Source organism: Falco naumanni, chromosome 1, assembly GCF_017639655.2.
Source record: "Falco naumanni isolate bFalNau1 chromosome 1, bFalNau1.pat, whole genome shotgun sequence".
Lineage (NCBI taxonomy): Eukaryota > Metazoa > Chordata > Aves > Falconiformes > Falconidae > Falco > Falco naumanni.
In genome coordinates, this window is record NC_054054.1 from 76,070,256 (window position 1) to 76,097,148 (window position 26,893).

A 26,893-nucleotide genomic window follows, 5' to 3' on the forward strand; every position below is an offset into this window, starting at 1 on the left:
TACTTAAGTTATACAACACACTTACCTCACCTTGAACAATCTGTACACATATGGTGGTGGGGGGAAAAATACATCTGGTAGACATCATTAAAAAACTAATTAATACCAATGGCAAGCCATCTTAAAAGGAGTTTTAATAATCAGTGTGTTTACAAATATCCAAACACATGTATTATCAAAGCGTCCACATTTATTAGCTTTAACTGCCATATGCTTTCTGAGCTTTGGGCATAAATTTTCAAAATAATTCAGAGGCTGCAATAATACGTAAATATTTTCTGCTAGCTTAAATTTAATTTTAATAGCTTTTCAATTTTTTAATTTTTATTTTAGAGTGATAAATATTCTAGATAATGTATCTGCAAGGGTTTATTCCTCTCCCTATTGACAGAAATCACAGCTCTGCCTTTGGCCTTAAATCAATAGTGATGGGGACTCAATTACTCAGTAATGCACTGCTGTATACCACAATGCTTAATCATAAAACCACAGTGCACTATTAATACCTAAATACGATCTCACTTGAATGGTAAAGTCTTTAAAAAAAAAAGGGGGGGGGGGAACTAAAAACTACGGACAACATATTTTATCTTAAGATATGGGGAGCATTTCATCAGTTCCAACACAGCTGAAAGAAATAAAGACCTTGTTCATTTGCCCATCCTAAGACCATAAAATCAGCTGTTTCAAAAACCTTGAAGATTCATAAACTACCTAATCAGTGTAAATGTAAATAAGTGAAAAACTGGCTGGGTTTTCTTTCACATAGTAGGTAACAGACATCACAACTGAGAAAATATTTTAAAATACGTATTAAAAATAGGAATGTTTTCACAATGGAGCTACATTTTTTTGTAATCAATATCATGTCTTTTAATGAAAAGGCAGCGTAAACTGGCCTATCTCCATTGATTTCAGTGGAATGGCACTGCTTCACAACAGCTTCAGAATGGGCAAAGGTTTATACTACGCTCTACCACACTCCACCAAGATTAAAGAAAACTATAAAGGAAAACACCCCCATGCTTTCCTTTTCAGGAGTGAGACGTACTGTTACATGTGAGAGACGTTTCTAAAAGATGCAGATTAAGAACATTCTAGTACACACTAAAAAAAACCCAAACCCAACATTTGTAAATCCACTAGTCTAGACAGACCATCATTTTGGTGTCTAAAACATCAAAAATCATAGGATCTACTTCTCACTCCGTATGTTCTTCCCTCCTCCAGTTTCAGCCTAATCCTTAGTTTAACTCAAACACTCCTGCCAGAGAAAGTCAGATGTCAAACTTAAAATGCAGAAGATATTAAGCATGTGAATACAGTGCCACTCTACATGGTCAAGCATTAGGACCTAAGCTGAATAACAACCACATCACACAGACAATGTCCAAATACAAATAACAACTTTCCTCCCTTAGTTATTTTATTCATCTGCAACTGTACATTTTGTTTTTCTTATGAAAGATCTTAAGATTTTGCTTTACACGTACACCAGCACACACAAAATGCATGTCTGCCAACTGCTGGTCCGTCACAACTGCCACTGTCAAGTACTACATCATTTAATTTTATGGTGAAAAGACATCATGGGTTTCCCCCCCATACAGTCTCTTGGTTTATACATCTATGCTTCCTAGTATGGTTAAATGGGCCTTTCTTGAATAACAGAAATATAAAGCAGGTATTAACTTACCTTACGCCCATCACTTGCATGGCAGTTCACATTTAAAGGAGTCAATAAAGCCATCAGTTTTTCTTCATTACCACTCCTGTAAATGGAGAGGAGAGGATTACAGAAAGGGGGGAGAAAAGACAGAGCTCCTTGCAAAACATTTGCTAAGGAGCTGGGTGTAACCAAGTATAGTATATTGCAATCTGTACTCTGCTAGGGAGAATATCAGATAGCCAAAGGATCTTCTGAACATTTCAAAACCAAGGGTAAATACAGAAAATACCAATTTTGCAGTTAAGCATATTACAAACAATCACGCAAAACCACCTACTAATTTCTCTATTTAACCTCACCTTAGATTTCCTTTATCTAATTTTACAGATCCTCTAAAAGCCATCTGCCAAATTAAATACATTTTCCTAGCATATGGCCCATAACATTTGAAACAACCACGTAACAATATCCAGCAAATTTTTAGAAGGGTTAACAGTCTATATAAAATGGTCCTGTGACATCAGAGGAAAGGATGAAAGCATCTTCGGAATATATGACTGAAGTTTACAGATTTTGCTTAGGCTTCCTTATACTCTGTTCTGATAAAGCCTATTTTCAAAATGTATCTTAAGGTAGCAGTACAAATCGAAAGAAAACAGAAATTCCAGTATTTAAATTGCCCCTAAAAAGAACAGTCACAAAATGATAAAGAGGATTTAAGCAGCTTAAAGCAAAAACTCAATATTAACCTTATAACCACCATAGTAGGGGATTTCAATTACATAAACAGGCTTTTCCATTTGTACTAGACTGTAAAGTCCAAAGAGATTTATGCTAATGAAGTGGTTTGTTTGCATCATTTCGTGGAAAGGCAATGACAAAACATTACTGTTTTAAAATTCCCTTTTCCTCTACTCCTTCCACCCCCAAAATATGCTTTATATTCTAAGCAGCACTCACCTAGCAGCTTCCAGGAGTTCGTCCTTCTTGTATTCACCTAAATGATTGCAAAATATCATGCTGTTAGCATTTGGCAGAAGACAGATTAAGAAATGCAGTAGGAAGCAAATACAGAATTAAAACAGAGAAGAGGAGGAAAAAAGCCCACACCCCGCTGGGTGATGGAGCTGTGACGTTAGCCAGCTTGTGGAGGCAGCATCACCAGTACCTTGGAGACGGGCAGCAAATTGACGCATCTTCTTGTCCAATCCTCAGATGGAAAGGCTTTCTTCGGACAACCAATGACTGCGAAATCTTGTGTCCAGAAACACAGTCCCGCTGATAACAGCATGTCAGCTGAAGACAATGTCCCCACCCCCTGCCCTATTCAGTATGTCACATTATACTTGGGAAGCATAATAAATTCCGAGACAAAAGCGAGGCAGTGCGGCTTTTTAAAAGGTACAAATTACCAGTCTCCAAAGCTCTCATCTGTCTATTTGAACGGTAATTAGACTTCAGCAAGTTCTTCAGAAAAGCAGTGATTATTTTAAAAAATCCAAATATTATATCATCAGCCGCTTTCCAAGAAAATCCACATTTGAAATAAAAAGCGTAGACAAAAGAGCATGAACTCTCCGAGAGACTCAGATCAGAGATAACCGCAAGTAATGTTAAAGCAACATTTACATTTGAAATTGAGTTACAATAGACAACTCAGAAGGGTTGTTGCATCACAGGGTTAAAATTACATGTGAATATCTTAAAAAGAGCATAGGACAAGAAAACCTGTGGAAATCAGATGGTATTCTCAAAGCTGAATCATGACAACATCGTGCAATACAAATATAAGGGAATTTCAATTCAGAAATTAGAAAAGTGGCTTTTTAGCAGCTTTATAAAGTCACAGAGCAGAAGGTATCCTAAGACCCAAAAGATGCAGGGCTTGAAAAACATACTGTATACCACCTGCCAGAGAATTAAAGCCTCTAACCACAATGCTATAAGAAAAAAAAGAAAGATGAAGCTGTCCTGAAAAAAAAAAAAGAAACCACCAAAAAACCCCAACCAACTAAAACCACACACACATCTTTGTGCTGCCTCCTATATGTAGTTGTAATAAGTGTCCAGTGAAACTGTCAGATGTGAGGAAAGCCATTGGGCCATGGGAAATACCAGGCTGGACTGCAGGTACACTGGAAGGTTCCTCTGGAAACAACATCGCTCAACAAAGAGCTTCTCTAGGCTGCAGAAGGAGGGTTACAGTCCTCATCCATCACATCTGATACTCCCCCCACCATAGCTCCTCCGGTTATCAGCAGAGGGGGACAAAATCCACAGCAAACTCAGCCCTTTCCAGGGCCTTAAGGAGCCCAGTTCAGTTGAGCATCCTGCCTTCACCAAGGGTAAGGAGGAAGAGGGTGAGCACACACTGACATGCACCCCCCACCCCATCCCCTTGGCTGCAGCTGAGAAATTCTCAAGGGCAGTACCTGCATCTCATCACACCGGTGAGTTTTCCTTTCACAAGTGTGTTTAATTGCTTTCTGAAGCACATTCAGCTTTGGGAATTCACAACACCCTGCAGCAAGGAGTTCCACCACGCAACTGCCTCTCAAATGATAGGTCTCTTAACAGAGGGGTCCTCTGTTGCTGAACCCTAGTGATGGAGCAGATGAGTTCAATGCCAAGACAAAGAAGCGAAATTGTTGTTTCAAATATAAGCCATGAAAGTTAATTCAGCTTTTGAAGAATTTATACAGCAGTCTTAAAAACTTGATCATGAAACAAGTCAAATGATAGAAAAATACGATCACCTTTGTCTTTACACTGCTCTCCAACTTCATCAGAGAGGGTTCCTGTCCACCGTAGGTGTCCACCTTTTCAAGCCAAGGCATGGCACATGTTCCCTCCACCTCACTCACCCATCCACCCTCTTTTTTTTTTTTTTTTTTTTTTTTTTTAAAGTGAAGATAATGGGTACAGTTGTGAGTGCTTCAAGTCAACACTGACTGAAAAGCTCTGGCCAAGAGGTGAGGAAGGAAAAAAAAAAAAAGAAAAAGAAAAAAGAAAAACATTCACTTTATTACTACTGCGTTATTTGTGCAACAATCTTAAACAGCTGGATTTCCTGCAGGAGAGTTACTGGCCTTTATTATATCAACACTTTAGACACCTAATCAGATTAAAAGACCTGTTTGCACATTCTGGTTTGGCAGTGCATCTAGCAGTCCTAACCAAGCTTTTGAATACTAATAGGTTAGACAAGCGTAATAATTTTCTGTTGTGCTCAGTAAGTTGGTACTTTAAAATGCAAAGGCCCTTTCCTCAAGTATCTTGATTAGCAAAAGCATTACTGACCAACAGAAATGGAAGGCTGTGGCTCTTGATTTAGAAACATCCCACTGTATGCCTAAGTAAATCAGTTACTTTTATTAAGTGGTACTTTGAAAAAAAGATATTTACAGACACCACTGAAATTCACACAAGCAATTTTGAAATTCATCACAGCTCTCCCACACTGTTATGGATTAGGAAAATATTATCTTGTAACTGGCTGACTTTATTATTCTCGAAGTGCCATCGTATTTTGCAAAGCATCACCTAAAATGAGACAGACACTTACAGCACACCATCAGGTTTGCTAAAAAAGGCCAAGTGCTCTTCACAGGGCTCTGCTCTCCCGGCTTGGGATGGGAAAGGGGAACCCCTCGGCCACCCAACAGCTGGTGGGATGCCACTGAGCCCAGGGAGGGCTGGCTGATTGCATTCAGGAGAAGTGGGTGGCACTGTCCACAGGACAGGCTGCTGCTGGCACAGGCTGTGCTCCCACCAGAGGGCTCTGCCAACACAGCTAAAGCCACTTGGCTACGAAGCATATCAAAGGCCATCCTGCAGCACTTGGCCACAGCCACCCAATAAAATATTCATTTGCAAAGCATTTGAAAACAAACCATGCGTGCTTGTGGCACGGATGAATTTCAAGTTCTGAGCTGAAATACAGGAATACGGACCATCAACTTTCACATAATACTTCTGATCAAAGAATGTCAAACTGTTTTACTTGAACCAAGCTAATAACATCACTTAAAGAGCTCCTTTGGGCAGGTTAGGATTTATCGTTTTGCAAAAGGGCATCTGCAGAACAACACAGGCAACAGCCTGAATTTTCCAAATCTCTTAGCAGTTGCTAGCTTTGAGAGAAAAACATCTTTCCAATCGCAGCATCACTACAGAGGATTTTTGGCAGCAATATTTTGGACAGCACAAAGCCTGTCTGCCAGGGGCGTGAAACAGACCCTGCCACAGAAGACCAAAGCTGAAATATGAGGTTGCAAACAATTTTCATCTATTTCTTGTCCAGCCTTTCCACCGTATCTCAGCTCAACCCCTCCTTTCTGTATTTCATGGCAAGCCCAAACACACAGCCACACCACCAGACACATTCTGCCTCACTAGGTAGGTGAGAACTTGCCAGGCATGCCTCCCTTCTCCATACAAGAGAGCCAGAGCAACAGCCCCAGAAGTTTGCCACTTCTTGGTCCAGCAGCCCAGGAGGAGGGTACGGACTTGCTCACCTCTGCAGGCCTGAAGGTGAGGACAGAAAGGGTGTGAACTGAGAAGCAGAGGAAGCTATACCAAAGCAGTGTCCCTGTTCCTATCTTGTCAGACAAAAGCTGGTAGGTAAGCAGAAACTGCTCAGGGTCTGGTGTTCACTGCATCTGATCAAGTTCATTGCTTACAGCTTGCTCAGCATCCTCTAAACCATGAGGTTGCCTACTTGCTCCCAGCTCCAGATCACACCACTGCTTCTCCATTTATGCTGGAACTAGGTGGTCACCATTGATAAGCACAGATAACCAGTGTTTCAAAATACAGCTACCACTAGGCAGCTAACTAGCCCTATCTCTGGCCCTTCCCAGGAGAAAACCAGTTACCTCCAAGACCTCTGGTCAGCTGCTACAAACTACAGTGACCACAGCTCCACATGCTACGTAGCCACTGCTGTACCTGGCCCTAGCTGCATTTTGCAGTAGCTGATTAGCAGCAAATGCTTATTAACTATGAGGCATCAAAGGCTGCTTGCACCCTGCGGTTAAGCAGATCAGTAGTTGGAAGCTCAACTGAGATCTCAGTGGAAGACAGGAGACCTTGCCTTGCGCTGAGACAACATGCTGATCAGCAGCCACTTTGAATCCAACGGCAGCAGATGAAAGTAACTAAAGAAGAGTACTGGACTGGAGATATACAGACATATAGAGGAACATTTTATTTGGGAGAATGACAGACAGGCATGCACCAACAGTGACAGGCCGATACCTTTATGGACTCCTAATGTACTCCCTTTGTTTGTGCTTTCCAGCTTAATGATAGAAGTTGCAGCCAGTAAAGCACAACCAGCCTGTTGCACCTAGTCTCCAACAAACCCTCCTCTACCATCAACCTGTTCTTCCTGCTTCCCATCTTCAGGGGTGCCACCTTCCTATTTTTGTGGTTATTCGTGCCAGATGATTAGGTGGTGTTACACTGTGTCACGCTGGAAAGCTAAGTGTAGCATAAATCAATTCCGTTATTAAAGAGTTACAAGGAATAACAGTCACTCCGCTTCTAGCTTTAGCTGACTAAAAACCTTTATTTTAAACTTACTAGACGAGTCTGTGAAACACGACCATCATATATGCATGTGTTCGAGACAAAAGAAAAAATCTGAAATTCTGGAAAAAACTAACATAATGAAGCAATCCTACAGCATACTTTACAGACAAATAACCCTATTTCACCCTCCCCCAAAAGCGTTGAAATTTTATCTGAACACTGCAAGCTGAAAAACCTATCCGAATACATGGCATAAACTAACAGTGCTTTTTCAATGCATCTACACTAAGAAACAAGGTGAATTGCTCTCCTTTCTCTCTTTCCCCCCGTACACGTCAGGTAATACAGAAACCAGCTGGAGCCAAAGTATCAACTTGGACAAAGCATTTTTTTGCATCATCAAACTATCACATGCCAGTTTTCCACAGTGAGGACAATTCCCTAAAAATTAATCCCACGCAGATCAAACCAAGCCATTATTATCCAAAATTAACAGCAGAAAATAATGGGCAGGAAATGGATGAAACTATTTGCTATCAAATCTAAAAACTAAAGAGGATTAACAAGTTGCACATCATACGGAATCACAGTTGCAATTTAAATCCCCAGACTGATAAACGGTGAAAAAATTTACACTAGCCAACAGTACCCTGCTTCTGAGACATGGACAAAAGGATGTGGGCCTGATGAATGTGCAACTGTGGCCACAGGCTGGGGAGAGAAGATTCATGAGCATCACAAAATGGTTGAGGTTGAGAGGACCTCCAGATGATCTTCTACTCAAGCAGGACCACCTAAAGCAGCCTGCCCAGAACTGTGTCCAGGCAGCTTCTGAATCTCTCCAAGGACAGACACTCTACAGCCACTCTGGGCAAGCGTACCAGTGCTCAGTCCCACTGAGATTGACTCACTTTCCAGGTGACAATCTCTTCAGGACATCCTGTTTCTTTCTTGGAAGCTGCAGGCCTAGCAGCACTGGAAGTCTGGGGTGAAAACCTGCTCCGTTACAAAACATGGCAGCTCTACATTTGACTTTGACCCCATGCAGACCACCTACCCTGAAAACCTGAAGTACCACTTCTGAAAATCAATGTCCCACACAAAGATTGACAAAGTACTTGTGAACAGCCCTGCAGATACTTTCCAAGTAAGTATTCAGAATTACCCAGCAACACAGTTGACAAGGGCTCCCCAGAACAACAGCAGAAACAGTGGGTATCAGAATCTCTCCTTTTTCCTCATTTAAGTGTTTCTAGTGCCTTTGCAACTGGGTACTCTGTTAACACGGGAACGCACGGGTCTGCTGGGAAATCAGCATCAGAGTCCTGATGCAGCTGGGGGCACTGAGAACTTGTTTTTACATCAGGTTCATTGCTTCATCCAGCTCAGCCTCTGGCCATCCACGCAGGTCCCTGAGAATGAAGAGCCTGGGCAAGATGGTGCAAAGAGGGAAGGGAAACAGATTCTGCATTTGGGTTGGCACTGCTACAAAGAAAGCAACCTATGGCTCAGAATCCAGAGTTTACCAAAAAAATAAACATCATAGAAATAAATTCCAATATACCTTTTCTAAGACCCTCCAGGACTTTACAGATGTATGAGCAAGCAATGAGCGCACATCCACACATGCCATCCTTTTTAATGCACTGCGATCTTATTTAAGTATTTTAAAAAAAAATAGTCAAGTTCTATTGCTTGTGGCAGAAGACTAGGGTTTGGGTTGGGGTGGGTTTTTTTGCAAGTGGTGTTTGAGGTTTTTGGCTTTGTTTTCTTTTTTGTTTGTTTTTTTTAAACACACTTTTTTTTAAGCAAACTCAAATTTATTTTCAACGTGGCTGTTTTTGAAAGGGTCCAATCACACCATTAAAATACTCACCAGTTCCTTCTCATTTAGCTTCTAAGTAAAGCAACAGGTGAGACTAAAACATGGAGTTAAATCAGAGCAAGGTACTTTTACCATACAAAAAGCACAAGGTTGTTGGAGTAACTGCCTGACAGCAAAAAAAATTCAACAATATAAAAAAGAAGTATGTTGAAATAATATCATTTGGGAAAAGGCATTTATACCTAAGAAGTACAACACATGAGAAGGATAAGGAACAAAAATAATAATTTCAGGTTTTATTATTATACTCCCTTACTTTCCACTTTTTTAGCTTTAATTTCTTTATGCCTCTTGCACTTCTCCACTCAGCTGTTTCTCTCAAGTGAATGGGCTGATTTTATAAACTGTCTTGACAAATAGGCTTGACCAGGAACACAGCAACACCCTAATTTTAAGCTCATCACAGATAAAAACCACCAAAGCAACTCTACTATATGAAAGAGTGACAGAAAACCAACTCAGGAGATTGTGTCTTCAAGAACAAGTTGCAGACAACGGGAAATGTTACCAAGGAGGAAAGGTTTGGTACCCTGCCTCTGCCTCTTCTCCTGAAGGTGAGTCATGACTGTGCATGCAGATTCAAAGCAGTCATTTTGGTTTTGGCCACAACTCTACCAAACCATGGAGCTAGCAGCATTCTACCTGGAATAACTTTCAGTTACGTGGACAGAGCTCAAATCCAGAGCATTCCTGATTTAGCCTTCTAGAAACGGAAAGCTGGATCTCTTCTAAGGCCTTGCAGGAAGCAGCACATCAGGAGAACTGCAGCTTTGTATAGCAGAGATTGGCAAAACCTCTGCTAATGTCTTAGGTGACGGAAAAGGTCCTCATCATCAACTCAAAGCATATATATTACATAAGTCTATATAAGATACAGTGACTATTAGATGCTGTTTCCATCTCTAAGTATATATTGCACACGTACATTATGGGGGTTTTGTCACTAGGAAGAATTAGGTGCTATATCAAAATGGGTCTTTGTTGCACGTGCAATTATCACAGAATGATTGGGGTTGGAAGAGACCTCTGGAGATCATCTAGTCCAACCTCGTGCTAAAGCAGGTTCTCCTAGAGCAAGTTGCACAGGACCGTGTCCAGGTAGATTCTGAATGTCTCCAGAGAAGGAGATGCCACAGCCTCCCTGGGCAGCCTGTCCCAGCGCTCTGTCACCCCCAAGGTAAAGACGTTTTCCCTCATATTCAGACAGAACTGCCTGTGCTGCAGTTTGTGCCCATTGCCCCTTGTCCCGTGCTGGGCACCTCTGAAAGGAGCCTGGCCCCGTCGTCTGGACACTCGCCCTTAAGGTATGTGTAGACATGGATGAGATCCCTCTCAGCCTTCTCCAGGCTGAGCAGGCCCAGCTCCCTCAGCCCTTCCCCGTAAGGGGGATGCCCTGGTCCCCTCATCGCCCTCGCAGCCTCCGCTGGGCCCTCTCCAGCAGTTCCCTGTCTCTCTTGACCTGGGGAGCCCAGAACTGGACCCAGTACTCCAGGTGTGGCCTCACCAGGGGGCAGGTAGAGGGGCAGGACAACCTGCCTCGACCTGCTGGCCACGCTCCTCCTCATGCACCCCAGGATGCCACTGGCCCCTTGGCCACCAGGGCACCCTGCTGGCTCACGGGCAACTTGCTGCCCGCCAGAACTCCCAGGTCCTTCTCCACAGAGCTGCCCCCCAGCAGGTCAGCCCCAGCCTGTACTGGCTGTACTTGCTGTCCAGGCTCTAGCCTGTCTAGGTCTCACCAAGTGGCAGTGCAACTTTCTGGTGTATCAGCCGCTCCTCCCAGTTTTGTATCTTCAGCAAAGTTACCAGGGGTACCCTCTGTCCCTTCAGCCAGGTCACTGATGATTAAGTTGAAGAGGATCGGACCCAGCACTGACCCCTGGGGAACACCACCAGCTACAGGCCTCCAGCCAGACTCTGCGCCGCTGATCACAACCCTCCGAGCTCTGCCATTCAGCCAGTTCTCGATCCACCTCACTGTCCACCCATCTAACCCACACCTCCTGAGCTTACCTGTGAGTATGTTATGGGAGACTGTGTCAAAAGCCTTGCTGGGGTCAAGGAGACAACACCATGGCTCTCCCCTTGTCTACTCAGCCAGTCATTCCATCATAGAAGGCTATTAGGTTGGTCAGGCATCATTTCCCCTTGGTGAATCCATGTTGACCATTCCTGATAACCTTATTTTCCTCCCCATGCTTTGAGATGACCTCCAGGATGAGCTGTTCCATCACCTTTCCAGGGATGGAGATGAGACTGATCAGCCTGTAGGTTCCTGAGTCCTCCTTTTTGCCCTTTTTGAAGGCTGGAGTGACACTGACTTTCCTCCAGTCCTCAGGCACCTGTCCCGTCCACCATGACCTTTCAAAGATGATGGAGAATGGCTTGGCAATAACATCTGCCAGCTCCCTCAGCACCCAGGGGTGCATCCCATTGGGACCCATGGATTTGTGGGTGTTAGGTTTGTCTAAATTATCTCTAACCTGATCCTACTCAACCAAGGAAAAGTCTTCCTTTCTCCAGACTTCCTCTCTTGCCTCCAGGGTCTGGATTCCTGAGGACTGGCCTTGGCAGTAAAGACTGAAGCAAAGGAAGTATTCAGTAATTCAATTATAGCACCATTAAGTTTACAGTTGGCACATAACATACCTCTGTTTCTCAGAGGAGCTCTTTTCAGTGGTGCTGACCTATTTGTTAAAAAATGCTATCAGATTTCCTTCACCATACAGCAGCAGGAAGATGAAAAAGTCCCTTTGTCAGAGGGTTTCAAATGCCTTAACTCTTAAATCGTAAGATACAAAGATGAAGCTATGTCAGTCATAGCAGTCAAACAGGATTCTTCCTGAACGTGCAGGGAAAGGACAACACACAACACTGCAAGACCACAGCAACAGTAAAAAAACCCAACCCAATAAAGCAACAAAAAAAACCCTAAAACCATCTATCATGTGGTGATCCATATAATAATCTTACCTTCAACAATACTACCATACCCTACAATATAATTTCTTCTGAAATAAATCTTGACAAATCTTCTAAAACTCATTCTCTTTAGTGTACCTGTACAAGTAGTTTCAATTTCTTCATATTAGTGCATTCTACCCATATAAACACCATGGACACATCCATTTCTTATTCGTAGTGTGAAAAACATTATTTTCAATACAACTGCTATTTCATAATACTGTACTTTTCTTGAGGGCATACCACCACTCTCATCTGTCATGTCTTCAGGCAGATTGGAAGAGGAAAAAGAATTGCAGAATTTCAAGAGACTGGGAAGAAAATCCAAACCTTCTGCACATCAAAACACACTAGTGAGGGGGAAAAACCAAAGGGCTTCAGGCTCATCTTTTCACCAAAGTTCAACACTCATGAGATCTCTTGTGAAATACATGTGGAAAAGGAAATTTGACTGTGTTTTTCCAGAGCTGTTGAGCCTTCCCCACCACTCACCCCTTTGTGCCTCATGCAAAGGCAACATTCCTATGGCTCTCCCCCTTCCCTTCATTTCTTGTATTAATTCCAGTTATCAGCAAACAAACCTCCACTGTAATTCCCACTACTCCAGCCATGCTCTGTATTAATAATGAATAAACTGTCCTATTGCATTTTTCCAGCAACTATCTCTTTCTCATTTCTGTGATATGTCTGCATATGTATTTTCTCCCCAAGATTTCTAGGAAATCTGTCCAGACAAAGACAAAGGACTAAGAAACTCTCTTTGTCAGAGACTTCAGTACAGTAGATGTGGACAGATAGCCAAGTAGTACATCCATAACTGAGCAGGGAAAATAAGCTGCTTTCAGATCGGTGCATCCTTTTCAAAAGCCAGCTCCCTCCCCTGTCTTTTCAAACAATCTCCTCAAACAAGGAAACTACTTGATTCCCCAGAATATTCTCCAAAAAGAAACCACAGAAATGCCTGTTTATAACTGACACAAAGCATGGAAGAAACCCAGCAGCAAATACATACATATAACCCTCAGGAAAGCCATATTGTACAAAAGCAAGCTCCAAAATTATTCTCCATCATCTAATCTTTCTCTGAAAAGAACTCCAGAGTGAACATGAGCAGACTAGCTTTTGCAATGTCTCCAATTTTCCCCTTGTAGATATAACATGCTAGCAAGCTGAGGACACTGTCTGAAAATCTACAGCTGGATTCAAAACTGAAGCATTTATTTTAACCAAAAAATCTATACTCCCTTAGATACAGCAAACACGATGGATTTTGTACTAACAATTTGTACAGATTTAAAGGAGTGGGGGTTTTTTAATGTTTGCTAGGAAATGAATGAGAGACATAAAACATACATGTATGCCAAATCATTTTTTTACTGACTTCAGGAGTTTTTTACTCAACAGTACAATCCCTCCTCTGTACACCTGAAGCTGCCCCATGTATTCAGATTTACTCTACAAGCCTGAGAAAACAGAGACTGCCACCTTGTAAAAACACACACATATTGCCACACTTGCCCTGCAGCACATACCCTGGAAGGAACTCAAATCCAGTTAAATCACTTCTGTACCTCCTAGACAAAAAACCAAAACATTTCCTATGCCTCCTGGGCCACAGAGCTGTGAGCAGAAGCAAGGAACTCCTTTGAAACTGGGGGAAACACAGGGCAAACCTGTCAAACACACAGCAATGAAACCACCTAGCTGTATTTTGGAAGTTAAAGAAAATAACGCTGCAACATTACTTTTACTATCAAGAGCAGACATATCACTAAAGGGAAGAGAGTTAACATATTTTTTTGCAATGCTTAAAGTACAGCAAATAAACCCTTACTGAAAGTAAGTAAAAGAAGACGTAATAGATCTTGTTATAATGAACAATTTTGTCATGCCAAACAGGAAACTAATCTGTCAATTCTGTTTAAATATTTTGAAAAAGTATGCATTTCCCCACAACAAAAAAAAAGGTAACAAAATAACCCAACTGCTTTTCCACTTATATTAAATCCATAACTCGATTTTATCTCACTGTTGTGGGCAAATTTCCCCACCCCATAGGTTATTTGCCAGTTAAGAGTCAAAAGACAGTTGGAAAATAAGGAAAAGCTTAGTACAATTTGAGCGAGAGAGGAGACGGCAGCATGGCTGGAAACAGGGTATGTGGATCAATATGAAAGACTTGTGCTAGCACCTGAGAGTAAAGAAAAGCTGTGTTTGACTTGCAACATCCCTACCCTCCCTTATCCTTCCTATTAGGTCTTATGATACAGGGAATAGATACTTAAAAGCAATGGTTCCCTTTGTCTCACTTGTAAAAATTATCTTTAACTTTTTCTGAACACACATTTGCACTAGCAGCGATCAGTCACAGTAACCCTGCCCAAGCTTTGCCTGATCTAAGCAGTGGTGTGGTCTCTCCGTACCCACTCGGGCAAAGATCTGCTGTGCCCCACATGGGGCTAGGGGTGTGTTGTTAAGAGGAAAGAAAGTTTGGATTTACCAAAAGTGTTCAGAATTAAATCTGCAAACCGTTGTTCCTTACTAAAAAGTATCTATTAAAATACCAGCTGGGGGAAAATGAATTTGTTATTTACATTCAGGCAATTTTTGCTACTCCTGTTGGAATAACATACCACAAGAAGGAAATACAGCAATAATATCTACTGCCAATATGCAGGAGGTCTACCTGTGAAGGGTTACATTATTTACCAACAACGAAAGAATAACAAACTACTACATACAGCTCAAGTTTTGTAAATGTTTTCAGTCCCTTACATCCACCTCATTGTTTTAAATGCTTTGCTAGTTAAATGTCTGATAGAATAGAACAGTTCAGGTGGAAGGGACTGACAATAACCATGCAGTCCAACTGCTTGACAAGTTAAAGCACACTAAGGGCATTGCCCAAAAGCCTCAAACACTGACAGGCTTGGGGCATCAACCACCTCTCCAGGAAGCCAGTCTGCCTTTGACCACCCTCTTGGTAAAGAAATGCTTCCTAATGTCAGGTTTTCCCTGATGCAGCTTCGAGCCATTGCCATGTGTCCTGTCACTGGATACCAGGGGGAAGAGCTCAGCATCTCTCCCTCTCCACCCCCCCTACTCAGGGAGCTGCAGAGAGCAATGAGGTCGCCCCTCAGCCTCCTCTCCAAACCAGACAAGCCCAAAGTCCTCAGCTGCTCCTCATAGGCAACAGGATTACACATATGACTTCTTCAAAAATAACCCTCATTGCCACAAAATGACAATATGGTTCATTACAAAGACTGGAAACAGAATAGCACCGCAGAAAAAAACCAAGAAGGCTTATTGCAGGAAAGACATACTAACATTACTTAAAGACAATGACAGCAGCCTGGGGAACTGAAGCTCTTATGTTTCATCTCCGAAGGAGAGCATTTGTTTTTCAATTTTTCATTTATGCACAGAAAGTTTCATCTGATGCAACAGAGGGCTGCCTGTTCAAGAGTTACCCTACACAAGCTGGCTCTACGGAAACCAGTCACCAGTCATGTCCAGGTTGACACTGTGGATAGAACACATGCGCTGTCACAGGTATGTCCATGAATAAAGCACCTTCCAAACCAGATGATCCCTCTTCATTGCAGGCCAGAATGGAAATATATAAATTGTGTGTACCCTCAGCACAACAGCTCTGCAGGTTTCTGTGCAGACCTGCAGTGAAAGGTAGTTTAATTACGTTCTGCATGAAGTAAGACAAAATACTGCTTTCCATTCTCAGTTACTTCCAGTAATTCTCATTTTTAAAGACTCTGCTTACCTCAAATAGTTCAAAATATAATTGGCCAAAAAGTGTTTCTGTATTCCTCATTCATCATAACCATTGATGATCTTAAATATCCCCAAGAAAATACATTTAAATGATCCTCTTATAAGGTAATAGGATTACCAGCAGCTCCTAAAACAGCCTATTTTGCCAATGGCTTTATTTCAAAGTTGTTCTGAAGTATGCTTCATTTTTAACCTCCAAAAAAGTGGTATTTCAAACCTCCATTTGACCTAAAATAAAAAGAGGACCATGCAAGAATTAACACAGGTTTTCTCTACTATGTTCTAGGTGTATTAGTTCACCATGAGCTCAGTATTACCACTCCTTCCAGAAAGCGCATACCATCAAGGAGAAATAATACTGTACTTTCCCCATCACTAGCTTAGAATTCTTGCTTATCCATTTCTGTTAAAGCCTAGTTACTGATGCAGGAGATGGTGAGTTCCATTACTGAGAGACTTTGCTTCCTGACACAGACTCCTTTTTGCCATCCTCCAAGCACATCTCAGCAGAACAGAGCAAAGACAGGTTATAAGAGAACTGGGTCAGTCCTCAGAGCACTGGACAATGAAAACTGCAGGGAGGATGAACAAAGTCCCAGAGAAAAGACAGTTCTCGCTGGATCACATTGTGCCATTAAAATAGTTCTCGCATATATATCAAGCATAATGACCTTTAGTACAATCAAAATGGTTTTGGATTTAGAGGAAGGACGCAAGGCTGAAAAGGAACAGGTAACAGGTAAGGCAATATGCAAAGGGAGGGAGTAATAAAAGTTTTCATTTCCCTTTTTCTATTCAACAGTCACTCCAGCAGTCTTGACCCCTGGCAGTGAGCTACCTAGGAGTCACAAAACAGTCTAAGACGTCCACCTCTGATTTTTGTCAAGACAGTTTTTACATTTACCATTTTGGTCCAAACAGAAGACTATGCTTACATACAGAGGCTGTCATCATCTTGAACACGCAGATGGTGCTTCACAAGAAAGTTCTGATCTAAGAATCAGCGGTGACCTCTGGCAACTTGAGCCATACTTGGAAGCATGATACTTTCAGCTTTTAGGGGGGATTCTCAGCCAGCAGCTAAGCAGCAGGGTTTCAGCATTCACACTCCTCTTTCCCCCTTTTCTCACCTTTTTCAAGGTGCTGCTCCTAACCATAGCAAAGAGAGAATATCCTATATGGGAAGGTACAGCCACATATAGTAAGGAGCCACAATGCACACAAGTCGTAAATTATTTTCCCTCTGACTTGATAGCTCTGCAGGAGAAAAACCACCCATCTACCATGTTGCAGTAGTGCAGACAGACAAAAGTGCAGATTCTCAAGATAGAGCTACATTTTCCCTGCCAATGATGGGGAACAGGTTTCCCTGGATAGCTCAACGTTATTTCAAGAGGAAAAAATAATTCCATAAAAGGCAAGATTTACCAAGTAATTAGATGAACAATTTCTAGAACACTGATTAAAGTTCTCATCTAGCTCCCTGAAGATACTGCATCATTTGAAAAGTGAACACTTAGAATACCTGTCTTTTAGATTTGCAGGGAAGATCAACAATGCAAATGCAGAGATGTTATTCTCTCCATTCTTAGGCAAGTATCAGATTTAATACATTAATATGCTGCTGATTTTTTTAATGTGTGGTTTGTGGTTTTGTTTTTTTTTTTTTTTTTTACATAGAAGAAAGATTGCCTTTTATCTACTGGAAACTGGAAAAGTTGTTCACAAAAGATTTTTTTGCTATGATTGTGTCCTGGTTTGGGCTGGGATAGAGTTAATTTTCTTCTTAGTAGCTGGTACAGCGCTGTGTGAGAATAGCGTTAATATCATACTTATGCTTTTAGTTGTTGTTAAGAAACATTTATACGATGTCAAGGACTTTTCAGTTTCTTGGGCCAGTGAGAGGGCTGAAGGGGCACAAGAAATTGGGAGCAGACACAGTCAAAACCGCTGACATGAACTAGCTAAAGGGATATTTCATGCCATTAAAAAAAATAAAAATTGGAGTAGTAATTATTATTACTACTATAATAAAGTAACAAGAGTAACATGACCATCAAGAAAAGGCTTTTATAAAAATATTAGTAAAGGCTGGACATTATTTTTTTTTAAAATAGATTAAAATATAGTCAGTTCTTAGCTATTCACAGGGAAGGTTCTAAAGGCTCTGCCTTCCTTCACCACAGCTGGTAGGAATTGAGCTCTTGATACAAAACGCGTATTTTACTGAGTCCACCTCTCTGCACAAATTATTCAAAAGCTTTTCAGAAATGAATGGCCCAATTTCCCTGGATTCAATGACATCCCATGTTTGCTTCTTGTTACTTCTGTCCCCTCCCACATTACCTTCCCACAAGCAAAAGTAGACTCCTTCTAGAAGCTTCATGGATTCTGCACAGAATCAGTCATTTGTCGTGAGAAGCAGCTGTTCTACGGCTGGCAGCGGTAGATGTGAGGATTGAGAGGTATTCTAAAGTAGTGACATGCATCACAGGGTTTTTTTCTGCTGTCTTCACAACAGTCATACTGACACGGTCCTCCACCTACAATCATACTAGGCTTATTTCCCAGAACAGCTGGCAGCCTTGTCAGCCACTTGCATCATCTGGCTTGGCTTACATCAGACACAGAAGCATAGCAAGAGGTGATGATTTTGTCAAAGATGGCAGTCAGGTGAAAGCTGCTAGTAATGCTGCAACCCCGTGAGTCTGCTGCTGGTGTAAGGACAGAGCTACTTCCCTGCCCAAACTGAAAGAATAAACCGAATTCTGAATCTATGCCAAAATATTCTTGCCATTACACAAAATAAAGTTCAAACAGACAAGAACAATGTTGTATTCTTTAAAGGCAAGCAAAACCAAATATGCAGAGCACAGAAGGAGGTGGACCATGATGCTCTGTGGCCAATAAATAGTCAAATAAATTTATGTGCTGAAAATGCTACTGAAACAGCAGAAAACACAGAAGGTTTCATTTCAAAACACAAGAGAATGCCCTCTAAAGAGTAAAGCGCTCACTTCTTAGGTGACCTAAGGAAAATATAACACCATAGAAAGGAAACATGCCATTCAAAAATCTGCACCCTACAGAGTAGGCAACTATTTCTAAACACGTTATGATGACAACACTTCAAAATACATGCTTGAAAATGCTAGAGCATCAGTCCTCTTAATGCAGCGTGCAGTGCAGTCCTGGACTATGTATAGCTTCTATTCAAAGACAAAAAAGAATGTTATCTATGAATAACAGTCTCCTGGAGGTATTTTTCCAAGTACTTTTTTTGTTTGCAAGTTGTTTTAAATAGTCCTTATGTATTAAGACATTTATATGACCAATCCCCTTCCCTGAATCCTCCAAAAAGCCTCAAAAAAAAGCTTGTACTCCTTGCAAAGCAAAATTTTGTGCTTGTCTTTCCCCAACACCTGAAAAATGATACTGTTCTCTCCGGAATGTAACACTTGGCTCTTCTGCCAACAAAGAAGCTATCAACCACCAGTCAGTTTTTCAGCTTCTCTTGGCTCGTTCACTGACTCTAGGACTGGTACCTCACCATCTTAATTTCGCTCTTGAAAGATGCTACATCTGTGAAGTACTACAGACATTTCATTGCTGCAGACAGCTAGCTGCAATTTATGGATAGAAAAGACAAGCTCCTTTGTAAAGAAATAATGTGTTTTTAATGTTTTACTGATTCTTGCCTTCAACGCTAGCTGAAGACAGAACACCCTTCTCCACTTGGCAGCACTGGTTTTCTTCCCACCAGCTTTGCCTCAGTTTTTAATCAGTTTAGCAATATAGAACATGGAGACAAAAGAAAGATAGCAGTAAGTATGTAAAAATGGAAACTGCACGTCATAGAAGGGAAACAAGAGCTGAACGTACTCTATCTGTGCACCATCCAAGAACACTGATGGAAGAAGCACATGCGCTTTTTTTTTGAAGTTCTGGTAAGATATTGTCATAAACTTACCAAGATGGCTGGCACTGCTAGTTCAGTGCCTCCTTTTAAAGTGAGATCGATGCTTGACCTCAACAGCAAGTACAGGTCAAAAACAATTTGCAGGGAAAGATGACAGAACACAGTATGTGACAGCATCAGAAAGGTAAATTACCCCAAACAAATCTTTGATGCAATTACCGATGATTAAAAGGAAAACACAGGATACCTTATCCATACAGATACACAGGGAATTATTAGTTCAGGTATCGCAGCAGTGTTGAAGAACCTGAAGAGAATACAAATCAGGTTATCCCTGAAAAGAAAACCACTGGGCTAGAAGTAGGGGGGCAGCCTGCCCTGTGGCTTGAATAATTTATTCCTAATACCTTCAGTTCAGTAGGAATACCTTCAATCCATGCAGTGGTCTGGCAGGGTCGATCACTGCATTAGCCACAGCTGTGTCAAGGCTGCCATTCGACCGAATTACCAATTGAAATACAACAGCAAGGTTAAAAAAAACCTCATTATGATCCCAACCAAACCCTACAAAACTGTGACATGACAAAAGAGAGACAAGTAATCCAGAACAACCAACATCCACATTGTCTGTCCCCATGGGACAAACTGAATGAGGCCAGAAAAGGTTAGGGGATTCTGCTCCAGTGGTCACATTACTGTAACATTAATTTTACTTCCAACACTGCAGCCTGCCAGGAAGCCTTTAATTGAAAAGCCACCTTCTTTCCCCTTACTGGACTTTCATCCTTAACTGTGCAACCCACTGCAATAGCAGTATGCCATTAACTCTGTGACTATTATTTGCACGTAATTTAAAAGAAAACAACCAAAAAACAATAAAACCAAGCACCATTTGTGATATGCTTTCACAAATTTTGCTGAACATTCAAGCTCAAGTTACAAGGTAAGGCATTTCGTATGCTCCCCTATTTTGACTCAAGGCCACTTATCACTTATCTGTCTTTGTTTCACAGTCACATTTAAGCCTCCTTCTAAATCAGTGGAGAGAGAGAGGACTGGAAGATCTGTGTACATTAGGTGTCATTGCTGGCACTGGATCTAATAACCATTACATGGCCATGAATACCTTTAGGCTGGAAATACAAGTTCAAAGCTAGCACAGGAATGATTTCTGAAGTGGGCTCTCAGCAGATTTTTGTTGTCCTCAGCACTCTTAACACCTGCATGCTAGAGCACGGTCCGTATATTAAGCAAACTATATATCACGATCATCTGTAATGACACAAGTCTTAGACTTGATGATACAGAAAGTTTCGTGGGGTTTAAACTCCTCTGCTTCAATTTTAAAAATTGTCCTTCATTTCCCCAGTTTCACAGATCCGATTCTCAAATGAACAAAGACTCATTTACTCTGCTCTGGCAGCGTAAAGCAATTTTGAAGGCCAGATCTGATGACCCTTTAGGCCACCAAAAGTAGTAACAAAATAACTTTAAACAAATGAATGAATAATCAATTCACTCCGTATTTACTTATACATTTTATCTTCAGACTTTTAAGTTTAATTCAGCTTGAATTAAATTCAGATGAAGACATCTGAACTTTTCAAGATTTATGTATATTTTTCCACTACTGAGAAGCTGTGGATTATAAAATGCCTATTCCAAGTGCCAAAAATAGTATGGTTAGGGCACACTAAACTATGTTTAACTTTAAGCATGCATGTGAGCAGCCCTACTGACCTTGATATCCTCATGTCTAATATGCTTTGTTGAACTGCAGCTCCAAGAAAGGCTATCACATTTCTTTAAAAAAAAAAAAAAAAACCAAAAAAAAGTCTCTTAGTCTCTTGCTCTTCAGCTCAGACCTGTACTGTAATGAATTCTGGCCTGCTGCCCTGCACTGTGCTGCCATGCTCCACTGCAAGCATACACCTATTTCAATAAACGTCAGATTATCATTGCTCTCAAGGAAGACAGTACTACCTGCCTACAGTATCTCTAGAACTCTTTTTGCATAACCCTCTTGGTTTCTTCATTCTGAAAAAAGCAAGTCAGTGTACTACTTCATTAATCTGTTGCTCAACTCGTTTTGTCTTTTCAGCAAGGCTGACCGAGCAACAAATGCCAAATAAAAGACACCACTGCACCCACATAATCAATTGCTCTACCTGATGCCATTACCACAGCCAACCTTCCTTCCTAAAATGATTTACATATACACTGTGTAGTGGTGTGGCAGCACAGTAATAATACTTAACAGTCTATCTAAAGCACTCGGCACTCTATAGAAACAAAAACAACTGTGAGTACTGAATTATGAAAATCTGGACATTGCATGGATTGCCAAATCTTCTTCAAGTCAGACAAGCTATGACAAGCACTTCTTTCAACCTCCACATGATGCAGACTCAACTCCGCTGGGCAATTTCACTCTAAATCTCTCTAACCTCTCCTTGTTTGCCAAGCAGGAAGAGGTGTACTTCAACCATCTGGAGACTACTGGAAGAGGAGGAAAACACGGAAAAAATAAGGACTTGTTTCAGACATTACTCAAAGCACATCGGTACCCAGACACATAGAAAGAAGCCATTCTAGAGATAAGTATGACAAGCGGGGAAAAGAAACAGAACAGTTCAGAGAAAGAGGTGGTCCAGGACAAGAGAAAGAAGGGTTACAGACAGGAATAATTTTAATATCAAAAGAGACATTAAGAATCCTCCAAGTGAATTAATGTGTACAAATATCTACAGTGAGTAGCAAACCTCACTGACTACCACCTGCATATACACCAACAGAATAAAATAGTAAGCATAGCGACTTTGCATCCAAATCCATTCCAAACAACACTCTGGACTGTGTTCATAAAACATTTACCATTGGTAAGTGCATTATTACAGGTAAAGTTCTCCTACCTACCTTCACCAACAGTAAGATTGTGCTCAAAGCAGTCTTTCTCTCACAAACCTGTATTTGAGAAGCAGGACTTTTAAACCCTACTGATCTGACTGCTATGATATATACAAACATATACTCATTTGGCAATGGCAACATCACAAGGTGGTGTTGATGTATTTGGGATCTGGTGACATTCCTCAAAATCTCCACCTCTGTAAAGAATAACAAGATTCATTGCACCTGCGAGACTTTAAAAACTGGAATTGTTCAGAGGAGAGACAAAGGCTCTAAGACTTTGTACTTCCAAATCGGGGAACTCGACGTCACTGTTGCTAAGTCTATTTGACAATATACAAATCCAGTATACTAAAAGCCTAACTTGAAACAAAACAAATATAACAGAGGAGGAAATGGAAAGTATATGAAGGATGAAGGCACATGAATTAAGGAAAAAGTACAGAAAATAGATACCTGGTATGTTAATATGACAGCAATGACCATCTCTACACAAAGGAAGAGCTGTAATTGGAAACTTTTCGGTAAAGCAGCAACAAAAAGACATAGAGCTCTTTGGTATTTTATATAATCCCATCCTATAACAGAAACAGTCGCTTTCTTAAAAGAGGAGGCAAAAACTAAATTTCACCCGTATATAGAGGAGAGGGATGCTATTGCTTACTCAAGACCAGTTGTTCTGACATGCCCAAGTGGGCCAACAGCAAAGTATGCTAAGGGACTGTTTCAAATCTGTCTTCTAGTTAATCTTAGTTAATCCTAACTCTTAACCTTTATCCCACCTTCTTCCATGGTATACCTCCACTCAGCACATCAGAGAAGTCTGACAGTATTTAGCTGCCTTCCTTGCCTGTTCCGATACAGTTCAACATGCCTCCTGGAGCAATTGAGAAGATAGTTATGCTTCCAAATACTGAAATAGCATTTCAAAATGGAAATGCCTGGGACAAAGGCAGGAGCCTTGGCATTGCAAAAACCTTTGTCAATACTGCATTTACTTAATCAGTTTGGTTACTTAAAAACAGAGTTGATGCTTCCCACCTTACATCTTACTCCTGCTGTATCTTAAATCAAAGTGCAAATCCTACAACTTATCATTCACCAGCTGACTTCTGCTCTAGATCTGATTCTACCCCAATGAAGATCTGCAGCTATAAGCATATTAGGAGCCCCAATTACCAACTAGGACAGAAAAAAAAAAAAAACATCCCAGAGACCTGGGCTCAGGTTCCCCATACAACTTCAATTTTTAAATTTCTGATCATGTTCGTGTCCGACTTCCAGCCTTCATGTATTTCTACAATTTCCCCTCCCCACCCCCCCCATCCCTACATGCACTTCCATAAGACTTTGATGTGGTTTAATTAAAGCAAAACTACAGGCAGACACATTTTTGATCATACACTTTCCCAACAGCATTTCACTTGTGCTACAAGAAGTAGCAGTCTTGGGTAAGTGCTACTAAATGCTGTGATTGACCAAACGTCATTTGCAAAATCTGGTGGTTTTCCTTGGTAAGTGGTAGAATCAAGAAATGGCACAAATATATCAGCTTAGGTTTTTTTTCAACAGAAAAGCTGCTAGCTGATGTCAGGGAAGAAATGCAAAGCAAATGCAACTAAACCACTGTTTGAGCCTAAACAGCACATGAAACAGTAACTTCAAATTAATTGCTTCCCTCATGTCAACTGAGCATCCCTCAGACAACAGCAAGTTTTTAGAAGTCATCCTTGTCAACTGTTTTAGTGCTCAAAGCACTTCACTAAAGATTACATAACTATTTACATTGAATGACAGCATATTTTGAACAAGTCTTTTAACAACTCATGGCCAAGCTGAAGCATTCCAATGCAATTTGCTTTCAAAAGTTTGGTAAACATCATTTAGGCTGAAAGCCTGTTGGTGTGTACTTGCATGGTTTCCTCAATCACTCACCATTTCCATACCCGGTAGCATAGCCTGGTGCTTAACTGGTACCTTAAGGAAGTAAACTGGAACAAATACTTCCTACTGGAAGTATCTAACTTTCAGCTGTAACCTGACAGCAAGTTCTTTGGAGGTTTTACCACGGAAAACATTCAGAAACTTACAGTTTGGCCAAATTGGGGTGGACTTCCATAGGGGTAGCTAAAGGCACACCTCTGAACCAAGTGCAAACGCCTGCCAAAGTTGAAGTTCCTGCTTCAACTATGAAATATTTTGTTTCAGACACTGAGAAAATACTAGATTTTTTTTTTTTTTTTAAACTGTAAGGATTATCAAACACCAGATCAGGCTGCCCTGAGGAGTTGTGGAATCTCCATCCTTGGAGCTTTTCAAAACCTGACTGGACATGGTCCTGGGGCAATCTGCTCCAGCTGACCTTGCTTTGAGCAGGTGGGCTGGACTAGACTATCTCCAGAAGTCCCTTCCAACTTGAGAGCTTCTGCTATTCAGTGACACCAAACCAGTTTTTAGGTCTCAGGTCTCTAAACTGTAAAATGAAAAAAGACATAAATCCATTAACTTTGATGGTAGGCTTAAACAAAACGTTAATAAATGATTCTCAGACACTTCTGGTTCTCGGGCAGTTCAATTTCTATTTTAAATGCAAAGGCAAGTGACAAGAAGGAAGAAAGAAGATCAAGCAGAATTGTTGAACTAAATAATTTCAGTGCTTCTATTGAAGCACAGTTACCTGAACAGACCCACAGCTAATTCAGATTTAAACAGCATGGCCTAAAGACACTTCCTTGCTTTTGCTATCAAGTATGGGAAACCAGGACAATCATTTATGAGGTCAACAATCAGAAAACACAATAAGAACGCTGCAGCAATAAGACAGACAGGCTCAAATGGAGAAGACATTTTCCAGAAGCCTTTCAAAAACATATCTTTGTAGATCACATAGCATGCTGGCATGAATATGATACAGCAGCTTCATGCCAAATAATGTCTTTTAGATGCCCACAATGTTCTCAGAAAGACCACCTTGGGCAAGAGTTAGCTCACCTAAGGCTCACTAAAAAAACTGACTCCAATTGTCTTGTAGCAAGTTTTCAAATGTACAGGTTTGCACAGCTGGCCTATAAAAATTACCTACAAGGCTAAAATATCTACACCTGGTGTATCTACACCAGGCTGTACAAGTCTTCTAGACTTAACGCTTTTGATTATCTTTGAAGTAAGTTTACCAGACTGAATACATGATGCATGGGATACTATTAACACAGAGGGGAAAAGAAGTGATCTACCGGTAACAGTATGCCACTCTGCAGAAAAAAAGTGTAAGATACACTGGCGCAAAAGAAAAATATAAGCAGTAGCACCAGCCTGAGCCCCAGGAGTTAGACCTGCAAAATAAACCTCTTTCAGTAGTCTTGATGGTACCTCAAGGTACCATCTGAGGCACTTCAGAGGACAACTTGCTTCTCGGGTCAAGATGGATTTTAGCACACCAGTAACTATTAACTGGTCTCATCTCCACTGCAAATACACTGGTGTCTGCTCCCTGCAATCTGGTTCCCTTCTTGCACCAGAAAAAGCCACAGGCAGTTCCCTCTGTGCTTTCTGCATCACAACATACACCCATTATGAATGGCTCTATCGAGCCTTTTCAAGACCCCTCTTCTACTTTAAAAAACAGAACAGCCATGGAAGAGTCACAATCATAGATCAGAAACTACACACTTAGGAATTTGCCATGGAGAAAGAGGGAGCAGAGAGACATTTTAGAAGCATGTTCGTGGACTTCTAAATTATTATTCTGGCTGTGATGCCGAAATCCAAAAATTATCTAAAGTACTAGCTCTGAAGCCTCTGGAAAATGTTAGAGACTTATTAGGGCAGGAAGAACGCCAGGAAATAAAATTTCTGGTAAGAAGTCACACAGCATGACATTTTCCTTACCCATTAAATGCAGTACTTAATATCCTCAGTTTTATTTATGTTTTACTATATGGAGGAGTAGATGCTTTCTTTAAAGTAGAAAGTGTTATCTTAATTAGCATAAAATTTTGGTTTTAACATTATAGAGGCTTTTGTCTAGATAAATACTAACCACCATCAGCGCTGCAATGCCAAGTAAAATCAACACACATTTTTTAAATGCTTACCTGACTTGTAGCCGGCACTGTAAAGCAAAATGCAATAGAAATGACTAAAATTCACAGCAGCCAACTATACCAAAAATGATACCTGCTCTTTATACAGACTAACAAATTACTACTACATTCTGCAT

General features: G+C 41.0%; 1 protein-coding gene across 3 annotated transcripts in view; it reads right to left on the reverse strand.

Annotated features, from left to right (window-relative positions):
- The window catches only part of TNKS (tankyrase), a 141,324-nt gene that overhangs the window by 63,239 nt on the left and 51,192 nt on the right, over positions 1-26,893 (reverse strand). For all 3 annotated transcript variants that reach the window (XM_040599890.1, XM_040599881.1, XM_040599898.1), the window contains exons 4-5: positions 2,630-2,666; positions 1,697-1,772 (exon numbers count right to left, since the gene is read on the reverse strand). In XM_040599890.1, the coding sequence (XP_040455824.1) occupies positions 1,697-1,772; positions 2,630-2,666 (113 nt within the window). The remainder of the gene's footprint in view (positions 1-1,696; positions 1,773-2,629; positions 2,667-26,893) is intronic.